General features: G+C 41.1%; 1 protein-coding gene across 1 annotated transcript in view; it reads right to left on the bottom strand.

Moving 5' to 3' along the window:
* LOC128699781 (KICSTOR complex protein SZT2) overlaps window positions 1-12,441 on the bottom strand; it is an 807,931-nt gene that overhangs the window by 588,154 nt on the left and 207,336 nt on the right. Inside the window, 1 exon segment of the mRNA XM_070102247.1 lies at window positions 1,806-1,945. Within this exon segment, the coding sequence (XP_069958348.1) occupies window positions 1,806-1,945 (140 nt within the window).

Here is a 12,441-nt window from a genome sequence, read left to right as displayed (position 1 = left end):
TGGTAAGTTATTAAATGCTGTAAAGAGTTTTTATGAGGATAGTGAGGCTCAGGTTAGGGTGTGTAGAAGAGAGGGAGACTACTTCCCGGTAAAAGTAGGTCTTAGACAGGGATGTGTAATGTCACCATGGTTGTTTAATATATTTATAGATGGGGTTGTAAAGGAAGTAAATGCTAGGGTGTTTGGGAGAGGGGTGGGATTAAATTATGGGGAATCAAATTCAAAATGGGAATTGACACAGTTACTTTTTGCTGATGATACTGTGCTTATGGGAGATTCTAAAGAAAAATTGCAAAGGTTAGTGGATGAGTTTGGGAATGTGTGTAAAGGTAGAAAGTTGAAAGTGAACATAGAAAAGAGTAAGGTGATGAGGGTGTCAAATGATTTAGATAAAGAAAAATTGGATATCAAATTGGGGAGGAGGAGTATGGAAGAAGTGAATGTTTTCAGATACTTGGGAGTTGACGTGTCGGCGGATGGATTTATGAAGGATGAGGTTAATCATAGAATTGATGAGGGAAAAAAGGTGAGTGGTGCATTGAGGTATATGTGGAGTCAAAAAACGTTATCTATGGAGACAAAGAAGGGAATGTATGAAAGTATAGTAGTACCAACACTCTTATATGGGTGTGAAGCTTGGGTGGTAAATGCAGCAGCGAGGAGACGGTTGGAGGCAGTGGAGATGTCCTGTTTAAGGGCAATGTGTGGTGTAAATATTATGCAGAAAATTCGGAGTGTGGAAATTAGGAGAAGGTGTGGAGTTAATAAAAGTATTAGTCAGAGGGCAGAAGAGGGGTTGTTGAGGTGGTTTGGTCATTTAGAGAGAATGGATCAAAGTAGAATGACATGGAAAGCATATAAATCTATAGGGGAAGGAAGGCGGGGTAGGGGTCGTCCTCGAAAGGGTTGGGGAGAGGGGGTAAAGGAGGTTTTGTGGGCAAGGGGCTTGGACTTCCAGCAAGCGTGCGTGAGCGTGTTAGATAGGAGTGAATGGAGACGAATGGTACTTGGGACCTGACGATCTGTTGGAGTGTGAGCAGGGTAATATTTAGTGAAGGGATTCAGGGAAACCGGTTATTTTCATATAGTCGGACTTGAGTCCTGGAAATGGGAAGTACAATGCCTGCACTTTAAAGGAGGGGTTTGGGATATTGGCAGTTTGGAGGGATATGTTGTGTATTTTTATATGTGTATGCTTCTAGACTGTTGTATTCTGAGCACCTCTGCAAAAACAGTGATAATGTGCGAGTGTGGTGAAAGTGTTGAATGATGATGAAAGTATTTTCTTTTTGGGGATTTTCTTTCTTTTTTGGGTCACCCTGCCTCGGTGGGAGACGGCCGACTTTTTTAAAAAAAAAAAAAAAAAAAAAAAGTTGTTACTGTTTTGGACAGTGCAAAAATGGAAAACATCAAATCTTAGACAGATAAGAAGCAAGAAAGACAAATCAATATGATCACAAAATGCTTAGATGACTTCAAGAGTGAAGAGCAGCTAGCTTGTGTGGGCCAAGACTGCTAACTAGAAAGCAAAGCTAACACTCAGGTCTTGAACTCTCGATACTAAAGAAAAAGAAGTTAACAAGTACTTTTGCTTGTTTGTGTTAATTAACAATGTCTCTCATTACTTGTTTTTATTTCATTTCCTTTATTTCCTAGTTCAATCATTTCCTAGTTTGATAACATATAATTAAACTAACATAAAAGAAAAAAAAACATACTGTGCATAAAACATTTATATGGTAAGCAATCTATAGGAATTATGTATGCGATTTCAAAGTTATACCTCAAAAGAAATTATTACAAACCATATAAGAATCTTCTCAACTGGTTTGTGGGTGATGACACAACATGGAATGTTGGAAGCTACTCTAGTGAGAATCGGACGTACCCCCGTCGGTCTCAAGTCACTTGATGCTGATATAGACATGTCATCTCCCAATTTGTCCTGAAAACATCAATTTTAAATTAAGAACAGACTTTCATTTCTTTTTTGGGTTACCCTGCCTTGGTGGGAGATGGCCAATGTGTTAAAAATATTGTAATTCCCTAACTGCTTGAAATATTTGGAATGAAATGCATCATAATGAAAAATTCAAAAGTATGATATATGCTTGCATCAATAGATAATGTAGAGTGAAAGCCCTGATTTTTTTTTTTTACACAAATCAATTTTGTAGACTAAGAGCTGTTACTCTTCTGCTTCGGCTCATTTTAAAGCCCAGCCCTATCTAAGGTATACTACCACCACCCCAGGATACGACCCACATCAGTTGGCTAACACCCAGGAACCTGCTTACTACTAAATGAACAGGGACAACAGGTGCAGGGAGACATGTCCAATGTTTCCACCCATACCAGGGATTGAACCACAGACACTCAGTGAGTCGAGTGCTCTACCAACAGAGCCACGGGACACCTCAAATGAGAGTACGTACTGTGTATCTTTGACACTTAGTCAATAAAGGATCGAGTCTTTCACCATCCCTTATGCTTAACCCTTTAACTATGGCATGCCCACATATTAAATTTCCTGTGTGGGGAAAGTTTTTGAAAAAAAAAAAAAAAAAAACTTTGATTATTATTATTACGTGTATAATCATAACTAAGCACTAAATCCAAAAGGGTCACACAGCACTGTCTTACAGAATGAGAGTACATTTTCATAAACTGAGTAAGACTAAAATGAAGGGAATCTGATAAAAATTTATTTCTCTGCCTCTCTCCCATCCCCGCCCCCCTCTCGTATACACACATACTGGCTTCCTTTCATTCATGTGTTAACCCGTTCACTGTCGGGACTCCTGCTCGCAAACATGTTCTCAGTGTTGAAGAATTAAAAAAAAAAATTGATAGAGAATCTTTTACTGATGGTAATGACACCAAAAGTACGAAATTCGATGAAAACTTAAGGAATTACGCTCTAGTGAAGTTAGTGGTCTCACTGATATTTACGCATCAACGATTTAGCCCATTTTGAGCCCTATTTTCAGCTAATTCCATTGGTCCAGTCAGCCAAACTCATAGCTATTTCATTAGAACTCCTTTCGTTCTATCGATTGAGTACCAGAACCTCCCAATTTACCGATTTCAACTACCCAATAAAGTGATCAGAAATTGGTAATTTGGCCAATTTCATACACAATTCAAGGAAGGCCAATTTCAAAATAGGGTTTTCTTAGAAAATATACTATCAAGAGCAGGAAGGAGAGCGCCATGAAAAGTGGACAAGTCAGGAAGATTATGAGAGTGAGACTGACGAAAAGAATCAAAAGAGGTAATCAAGTCAATACCAGCGCAAGGGGCAGGTGAAGTGGCAAAGGAAAGACCAAAACCAAGAAGTTCAAGCTCATACTGAGAGAGTGAGACAGAAGACAGGCTAGTAACACAGTCGGTAAGGGAGAATTTAGACCAAGGGCTAGCTGAGATGAGACGAAGTTTATTCTGTAGTTTAGATGAATGAATTTGTGAATTCAGGCAAGCAGTGTCAAAAGCAATGGTAGTGAGAAGGTTACAGAGATCATGTGGAAGAGAAGCAAAGAGACCACGTTGATGCTGACGGAGAGTAAAGAAGGCATCTTCAACCTGAGACTTAGTAGAATGAGCGAGTGTTGAAGTAGGAGATGAGCATGATCAGGAAAGGCAGTGCACAGTGGGTTGGGTTTCAGGAAATGGGAGAAGAAAGGGAGCAAAATTTGTTCAGCAAGACAGTCACGTAGAAAGCAAAGCTGATTCTTACAGCTCCCAGTAGCAGTAAGAGTAGCCTAAGAACGAAAGAGTGGTTAAAAAGAAAAAAGAACATTAAAAAAGTTGGAAAGAATAAGACACCTGCGGGGTCCATAAATAACAAAAAAAGGCACATTACCGTGACTGGAACAAAACATAAATAACCTGCACATAGAAAGGGAGGAGCTTACGACAACGTTTCGGTCTGACTTGGACCATCTACAAAGTCACACTAACAAAACGGAGAGGAGAGAGTATATATAGGCCAGCAGACAGGGATGGGACAAGAGAGGTAATAGTGGAGGTAGCAGTGGTAGTAGTAGTGCAGTCAAATACTAAAAAAAGAGGAGCACTGCAAGTGAGCTAGGAGCCCAGAGAGGGTAGAAGCAAGAACACAGAGGGAGGGGGGGGGAAATAATAAAGGACAAATACCCAAGGCAGAAGAAAGAAAACCCAAAGGAGAAAGAGTAAAGAGGAAAGGGAAAGAGGGAGAAAAGGAAAAAAGAATCAGATTAAGTCACGAGTGTTCTGAAGTTTGGAGCATTTTACAATGTAAAATGCTCCATTACAATGTAATGCAAAAGGAGCCCATAGCAGCAACCTTCAGAGTTGCTATGGAGTCTCCTCTTTCTCCTGTTCTTGCTAATCTTTACATGGAATATTTCGAGACTGTTCTTCTTAATAATATTGATGTGCGCCCTTCACTCTGGCTCCACTATGCAGATGACATCTTTGCTCTTTGGCCTCATGACTCTAGTCTTCTCCAACCATTTCTTGATGCTCTTAATAATCTTGCCCCTTCCATTAAGTTTAAAGCTGAATGGGAATCCAATTCCTTGCTTCCTTTCCTTGATGTTCATGTCCACCGCTCAGATACAGGTTTTGCCTTTTCCGTTTACCACAAACCTATACAGTGGCATGTACATTCACTACTTTTCTTATCATGCTTTCTGTCAAGAAAAGTGTTCTTATCTCCCTCTTTCTCCGTGCTCTCCGCATTTGTGATCCTCAGTTCCTTGAATCAGAAATTTCCACTCTTCATAATTCATTTTTCCATCTTGGCTACCCTTCCCATTTCACAGACTTTGCCTTTTCACGTGCTAGACAGACTTTCTTCTCTCCCAAACTCTCTAATCCTGGGAACTCTCCTGCCCTCTGCCTTCCCTACATTTCCAGTCTTTCTAATCTCAACAACTCTCCGTTTCTTAGACATCAAACTTACTTTTCACCAGACTAACACTCTTCGCACTAATCTAGTTCATACCTCTCCTCCCTTTACACATGCTCCTGGTGTCTACTCCATTTCTTGTTCCTCCTGTCCACTGCAGTACTTTGGAGAAACTGGCCAATCTCTTTCTGACAGACTTAGGGAGCACAAAAGTAGTGTTAGGCTTGCTGACACCAACAATGCTCTTTTCTGTCACGTCAGAGATCACAGTCATCCTATAGACTGGTCTTCTGCTAAAACTGTCTACTCTACTTCCAACTTTCACAGTCGTCGTCTTGTTGAATCCTCCCTTATACACAAATTTCCTTGTATGAATCTTAGTCCTGGCTTTGTCTCTGTAGATGCCTTCCTCTCCCATTACATTGTAAAATGCTCCAAACTTCAGAACACCCGTGACTTAACCTGATTCTTTTTTCCTCTTCTCCCTCTTTGCCTTTCCTCTTTCCTCTTTCTCCTTTGGGTTTTCTTTCTTCTGTCTTGGGTATTTGTCCTTTATTATTTTTTCCCCCTTTCTGTTCTTGCTTCTACCCTCTGTGGGCTCATACCTCCTTTGCAGTGTTCCTCTTTTTTTAGTATTTGACTGACTCCACTACTACTACTGCTACCTTCATTATTACCTCTCTTGTCCTGTCACTGTCTGCTGGCCTATATACAGTGGACCCCCGATTAACGATCTTTTTTCATTCCAGAAGTATGTTCAGGTACCAGTACTGACTGAATTTGTTCCCATAAGGAATACTGTGAAGTAGATTAGTCCATTTCAGACCCCCAAACATACACGTACAAACGCACTTACATAAATACACTTACATAATTGGTTGCATTGGGAGGTGGTCGTTAAGCGGGGGTCCACTGTATATACTCCCTCCTTCTCTCCTTTTCGTTAGTGTGACTTTGTAAATGGTTCAAGTCAGACCGAAACGTTGTCGTAAGCTCCTCTCTTCTATGTGCGGTTCTTTGTGTTTTGTTCCAGTCATGGTTTACCTGGAGATCACCTGGAGAGGATTTCGGGGGACAATGCCCCCACGGCCCTGTCTGAAACCAGGCCTCATGGTGGATCAGGGTCTGATCAACCAGGTTGTTACTGCTGGCCACACGCAAACTGATGTACGAAACACAGCCCAGTTGGTCAGGTACTGACTTTAGGTGCCTGTCCAGTGCCTTCTTGAAAACAGCCAGGGGTCTATTGGTAATCCCCCTTATGTATGCTGGGAGGCAGTTAAACAGTCTTGGGCCCCGGACACTTATTGTGTTGTCTCTCAATGTACTCGTGGCACCCCTGCTTTTCATCGGGGGAATGTTACATCTCCTGCCGAGTCTTTTGCTTTCATATGGAGTGATTTTCGTGTGCAGGTTTGGTACCAATCCCTCCAGGACCTTCCAAGTGTATATTATCATGTATCTCTCTCGCCTGCGTTCAAGGGAAGTTTTCCATATCTTGTGGTCCCAATGTCGCCAGTTTTTCTCCTTTTTCTAAATAGCTCTTGTCTTGCAAACTGGGTGCTTGAAGGGGGCCGTTGGTGTACAGCAGCATTCCAGACTAGAGAGCACAAGCAATCTGAAGAGAATCATCATGGGCTTGGCATCCCTAGTTTTGAAGGTTCTCACTATCCATCCTATCATTTACAGATCAAGGACCTAGCGGCCTTATGCAGGCAGTTCCTTGATAGGTCTGCATTGTTGTGGTACAGCAGCTCTAGAAGGCAATCGAGATCCATCTGAAGGACATTATCACACCCAGGTCCTTCTGACATATACTTCACATTCCGCTCTACTGTATGGTTAAAATTTGTGGTATACCCTGACAGATTTTTTATTTCTTCAAGTTTTCCATATCTGAGTAGTTGAAATTTCTCTTCATTGAACTTCATATTGTTTTGAGTGGCCCATTTGAAGATTTGGTTGATGTCCGCTTGGAGCCTCGCAGTGTCTTCGATGGAGGTCACTGCCATGGTGATCCAGGTGTCATCCGCAAAGGAAGACACGGAGCTATGGCTTACATCTCTGTCTATGTCAGAAATGAGGATGAGGAATAGAATGGGAGAGAGTACTGTGCCTAAATGGAATAGAGCTTTTTACCATGGCTGCCTCAGACTTTACTTTGTTTTCTATTACTCTTTGTCTTCTATTTGTCAGGAAATTGTAGATCTATCTACCAACTTTTTCCGTTATTCCTTTATCCCGCATTTTGTGTGCTATTACACCATGGTCACACTTGTCGAAAGCTTCTGCAAAGTCTGTGTATACTACATCTGCATTTTGTTTATCCTCTGCAGCATCCAGGATCTTGTCATAGTGGCCCAGAAGCTGGGACAGGCAGGAGTGACCTGCTCTAAACCCGTGTTGCCCTGAGTTGTGTAACTGATGGGTATCTAGGTGGTTGGCTATCTTGCTTCTTAGAACCCTCTGAAAGATTTTTATGATATGGGATGTTAGTGCTATCAGTCTATAGTTATTTGCAATTGCTTTACTGCCACCTTTGTGAAGTGGGGTTATGTCTGTTGTTTTTAGTGTGCGTGAGATGACCCCTGTGTCCATGCTCCCTCTCCATAAAATGCTGAAGGTAAGCAATAGGGACTTTTTGCAATTCTTGATGAACACGGAGTTCCATGAGTCTGGGCCTGGGGCAGAGTGCATGGGCATGTAATTAATTGCCTCTTCAAAATCTCGTGGAGTTATAATAATATCCGAGAGTTTTGGGATGGCCAAATTTTGGGTTTCATTCATTTTTTTTTTTTATTATCACACTGGCTCATTCCCACCAAGACAGGGTGGCCCGAAAAAGAAAAACTTTCACCATCATTTACTCCATCACTGTCTTGCCAGAAGGGTGCTTTACACTACAGTTTTTAAACTGCAACATTAAGACCCCTCCTTCAGAGTGCAGGCACTGTACTTCCCATCTCCAGGACTCAAGTCCGGCATGCCGGTTTCCCTGAACCCCTTCATAAATGTTACTTTGCTCACACTCCAACAGCACGTCAAGTATTAAAAACCATTTGTCTCCATTCACTCCTATCAAACACGCTCACGCATGCCTGCTGGAAGTCCAAGACCCTCACACACAAATCCTCCTTTACCCCCTCCCTCCAACCTTTCCTAGGCCCACCCCTACCCCGCCTTCCTTCCACTACAGACTGATACACTCTTGAAGTCACTCTGTGGGCAGTGGATTGCTGAACACTGAGTCATAGTGGGACTTTAGTATCTCACTCATTTCTTGGCTATCATCCGTTTATGTCCCATCGTGCCTAAGCAGCGGCCCAATACTGGATGCTGTTTTTTCCTTAGATTTGGCATAAGAGAAGTATTTTGTTATTTTTTTAAATTTCCTTTATGGCTTTTAGTTCTTCCTGTGATTCTTGTCTCCTACAAGATTCATTCACCTTAAGTTCGATATTTGCAATTTCATTGACTAGTGCCTCCCTTCGTATTTCAGATATATTGGCCCCTCTCAGCAGCTCTGTGACTCTTCGAATTCTTCTGTATAGGGAGCGTCTCTCTCTTTCTAGTTTACATCTTCTCTTTCCTTTTCTTAATGGAATGTGTCTTGTGCAGATCTCAAGAACCACAGAATTAATTTTTTCAAGGCAGATGTTCGGATCCGTGTTGTTTAGGATATCTTCCCAGCTTGTTTCATTTAGGACATGGTTTACTTGATCCCATTGTGTGTTTTTGTTATTGAAATTGAATTTCGTGAAGACATCCTCATGACTGCTCACATTTTGCTGGTCAGGAGCCCTGTACATACATATCTGTACCTCTATTATGTGTGATGAATGGTTTGAAAAACCGACAAGTTTAAGATTGAGACACTTATGCAACATACGGGAATCTTCATTCAGGAAACATTTCGCCACACAGTGGCTTCATCAGTCCAACACAAAGTAGAAAGGTGTAAGGAGAGGAGGAGTTTGAGGTAATTAGTCCCTTTGTATTGGACTGATGAAGCCACTGTGTGGCGAAACGTTTCCTGAATAAAGATTCCCATACGTTGCATAAGTGTCTCAATCTTCAACTTGTCGGTTTTTCAAACCATTCATCACAACTGTCAGACACTGCAGCATCATGGGATCTTGTTACAAAGAATTCTTCAACACTTGTCCAACCTTTGGACGAAGACCTACTTCGACTAGTGGATGATACCACTATGACCCCGCCTCCTCTTGTTTCGCCTCACCTGACTACAGTATATAAGCCACGTCTATGACCCTATGCTGTACATTCTACAAGACTGATGGACTGAACACATCGACTCCAGGCTGAGGGACTGATTACCTCAAACTACTCCTCTCCTTACACCTTTCTACTTTGTATTGGACTGATGAAGCCACTGTGTGGCAAAACGTTTCCTGATAAAGATTCCCATATGTTGCATAAGTGTCTCAAACCTCTATTATGCTGTGATCTGAGTGAATTGTCTTTGATACAGTTATATTACGTATCAGATCATCATTGTTAGTGAAGATGAAGTCCAGCGTATTTTCTAGTCTTGTAGGCTCTACTATTTGCTGGTTTAAGATGAATTTGTTGCAGAGATTTAATAATTCATGTGTGTGTGAATTTTCATCTTAGCTGCCTCCCGGGGTGATCTCTGCCAAACATTGTTTGCTATACTCCTCCATTTTAGGTGTCTCAGGTTGAAATCTTCTAGTAGTAAGATGTTTGGGGCAGGAGTTGGGAGATTTTCCAGACAGTGGTCAATTTTCTCAAGCTGCTCCTGGAACTGCTGGGAAGTTGCATCTGGAGGCTTGTATACTACCACAATGACAAGATTTTGTTTTTCGATCTTTACCGCCAAAACTTCAACTACATCATTTGAGGTGTTTAGTAGTTCTGTGCAAATGAGTGACTCTGTGACATACAAGCCAACCCCCCCTCCCCCTTGTTGCCTGTTTAGTCTGTTGCATCGGAATAGGTTATAACCTGGGATCCATATTTTGCTGTCATAATGATCCTTTATGTGGGTCTGTGAATACTGCAAACATTGCATTGGACTCTGCGAGCAGGCCCTTGATGTAAGGAATTCTGTTGTTTTTTGACGGCTTTAGACCCTGTATGTTTGCAAAGATAAATGTCACATTGGTGGAATTTAGGGGGGTTTATTTGCTGGCTCTAATATCTGTTGTTCTGGGGTAGATGCCACTGTCCGTGCCTCTGCTCCAGAAGTGTTTTCAGGTGGTGTAGGATTATTATCATTTCTTGCCAGTCTTTTTTTCCTTCTGGCCCTAAAAAGCCTTTGTCCCTGGAGAGGTTGTGGCTCCTCTCTTTTGTTTCCCATAGTCTGGCTGGTCTGTGTCTTCTAGTCCCCTTTAGATGATGTGCCTGGCAGTATGCATTGTAGCATTTTCTTTCATGGATTGATGACTGACACATTACTGGGTGAAATAACTTGCAAGTAGGGAAGTTGCACTCTCCTGTTGTCATGTGGGTGCAGCATTGTTTGGGATGGTCAAAGGTGCATGTCCTACCTGTTTTACCAGATATACTATGCCTGCAGATACCCGAGGCATAGTATTTACATAGATTGTACTTCTGTTTGCTAGGATTTATTGTAGCTGTGTTCACTGCTGGTGCATTTATTTTTCCTGTTTCCTCAATATCTTTTATCCCTAGCACTAGCACTAGCACTAGTACCCTCAGGAGCACTTTCCTCCAGGACAACACTAACACCCTCAGCACTGTCCTCCAGGGCAGCACTAACCCCCCTCAGGAGCACTGTCCAAGACAGCCCCGTCCCTACCACCCATCTTTTTTTTCCCGCAGTCATACCATGCTGACATGTCTTTCAAGAGGGATGTTTTATTGGTGTTCTTGTCTTTTAACCCTTAACCCTTTGGGGGTTTCGGACGTACTAGTACGTCTTACGACCCAGGGTTTTTGACGTACTAGTACGCCTAAATTCTAGCACCCTCAAATCTAGTGAGAGAAAGCTGGTAGGCCTACATATGTAAGAATGGGTCTATATGGTCAGTGTGTGCAGTATAAAAAAAAATCCTGCAGCACACAGTGCATAATGAGAAAAAAAAACTTCGTGTTTTTGGATTAAAACAGCGACTTTGCACTGTATTTTCGTATGGTATTTATTGTTGTATTCTAGTTTTCTTGGTCTCATTTTATAGAATGGAGGATATATTACAGAAATTGAGATGATTTTGACTGGTTTTACAATGAAAAGTACCTTGAAATTGAGCTCAAAATAGAAGAAATGTTTGATTTTTACCAAAGTTCAAAAGTAAACAAATCATGCCAAGCGTCCAATACACGTCAACTGGCGAGTCTAATATTCTTTCACAAGTGCGCTGATATTATTTATATCATTTCTACACTAATGCAGTAGTCTGCATAACAGTAAATCTTATTTTTTTTGTAAGAATAAAAATTCAAAGTGGAAAGCCAAAGAAATATAAGAGGGGCCTGGGGATGTGACTAATGAACAGAGAACTTGTTATTTTAGTGCCAGGAACGTCTTTCTTGTTTATTCTGGACCCTATTCGGAAATTGGCATCTTTTGAAATTTGTGATATTGGCAAAATTGCTAAATTCTGACCACTTTATTGGATAGTTGAAATTGGTAAATGGGTGGTTTCTTGTACTCATTCGATAGAGAAAATGGAGTTTTAGCGAAATAGTAGCTATGATTTTTGTCGACTAGTACACTGGAATTGGCCGAAAATAAGGTTCAAAGTGGGCAAAATCGCCGATGCGTAAACATCGTCGAGACCGCTAACTTTGCGAGAGCATAATTCCATAAGTTTTCCATCAAATTTCATACTTTTGGTGTCATTATGATCGGGAAAAGATTCTCTATCTTTTCATAAGAATTTTTTTTTTTTTTTTTGAAATTTGGCTGACCCTGAGAACAAGTCTGAGAGGACCTGTCAACCCCCAAAGGGTTAAACTGTCCAAACGTAGATCTATGTTCACATGTGTAGCGCTCCGACCTTTATTTTCCCCATTTGAAAGCATGTAAGAAAAACGCAGATCTACATTCGGAGCCCCCCGCATGTGAACATAGATCTATGTTTGCACAATTTAACCCTTTCAGGGTCCAAGGCCCAAATCTGGAGTCACGCACCAGTGTCCAAGAATTTTCAAAAAAAAAATTTGTTATTTTTTCTTATGAAATCGTAGAGAATCTTTTTGTGAAGGTAATAAAACAAAAAGTACGAAATTTGGTGGAAAATTGACGAAATTATGCTCTCGCGAATTTTGATGTGTCAGCGACATTTACGAATCGGCGATTTTGCCAACTTTGACTCCCATTTTAGGCCAATTACATTATTCCAATCAACCAAATTCTTAGCTATTTCACTAGTATTACTTCTATTCTATCGATTGAGCACAAGAAATCGCCAAGTCAACTGTTTCAACTACAAAATAAAGTGATCGGAAATTGTTAATTTGGCCAATTTAACACAAAGTTCAAAATATTCCAATTTCAAAATAGGGTCCAGAATAAACAATGTAGGCATTCCTGGCACTAAACT

This window comes from Cherax quadricarinatus, chromosome 81, assembly GCF_038502225.1.
Source record: "Cherax quadricarinatus isolate ZL_2023a chromosome 81, ASM3850222v1, whole genome shotgun sequence".
In the NCBI taxonomy this organism is placed as follows: Eukaryota; Metazoa; Arthropoda; class Malacostraca; order Decapoda; family Parastacidae; genus Cherax; species Cherax quadricarinatus.
The sequence above is the reverse complement of the archived record's forward strand: the minus strand, read 5'-3'. Positions and strand labels throughout refer to the sequence as shown.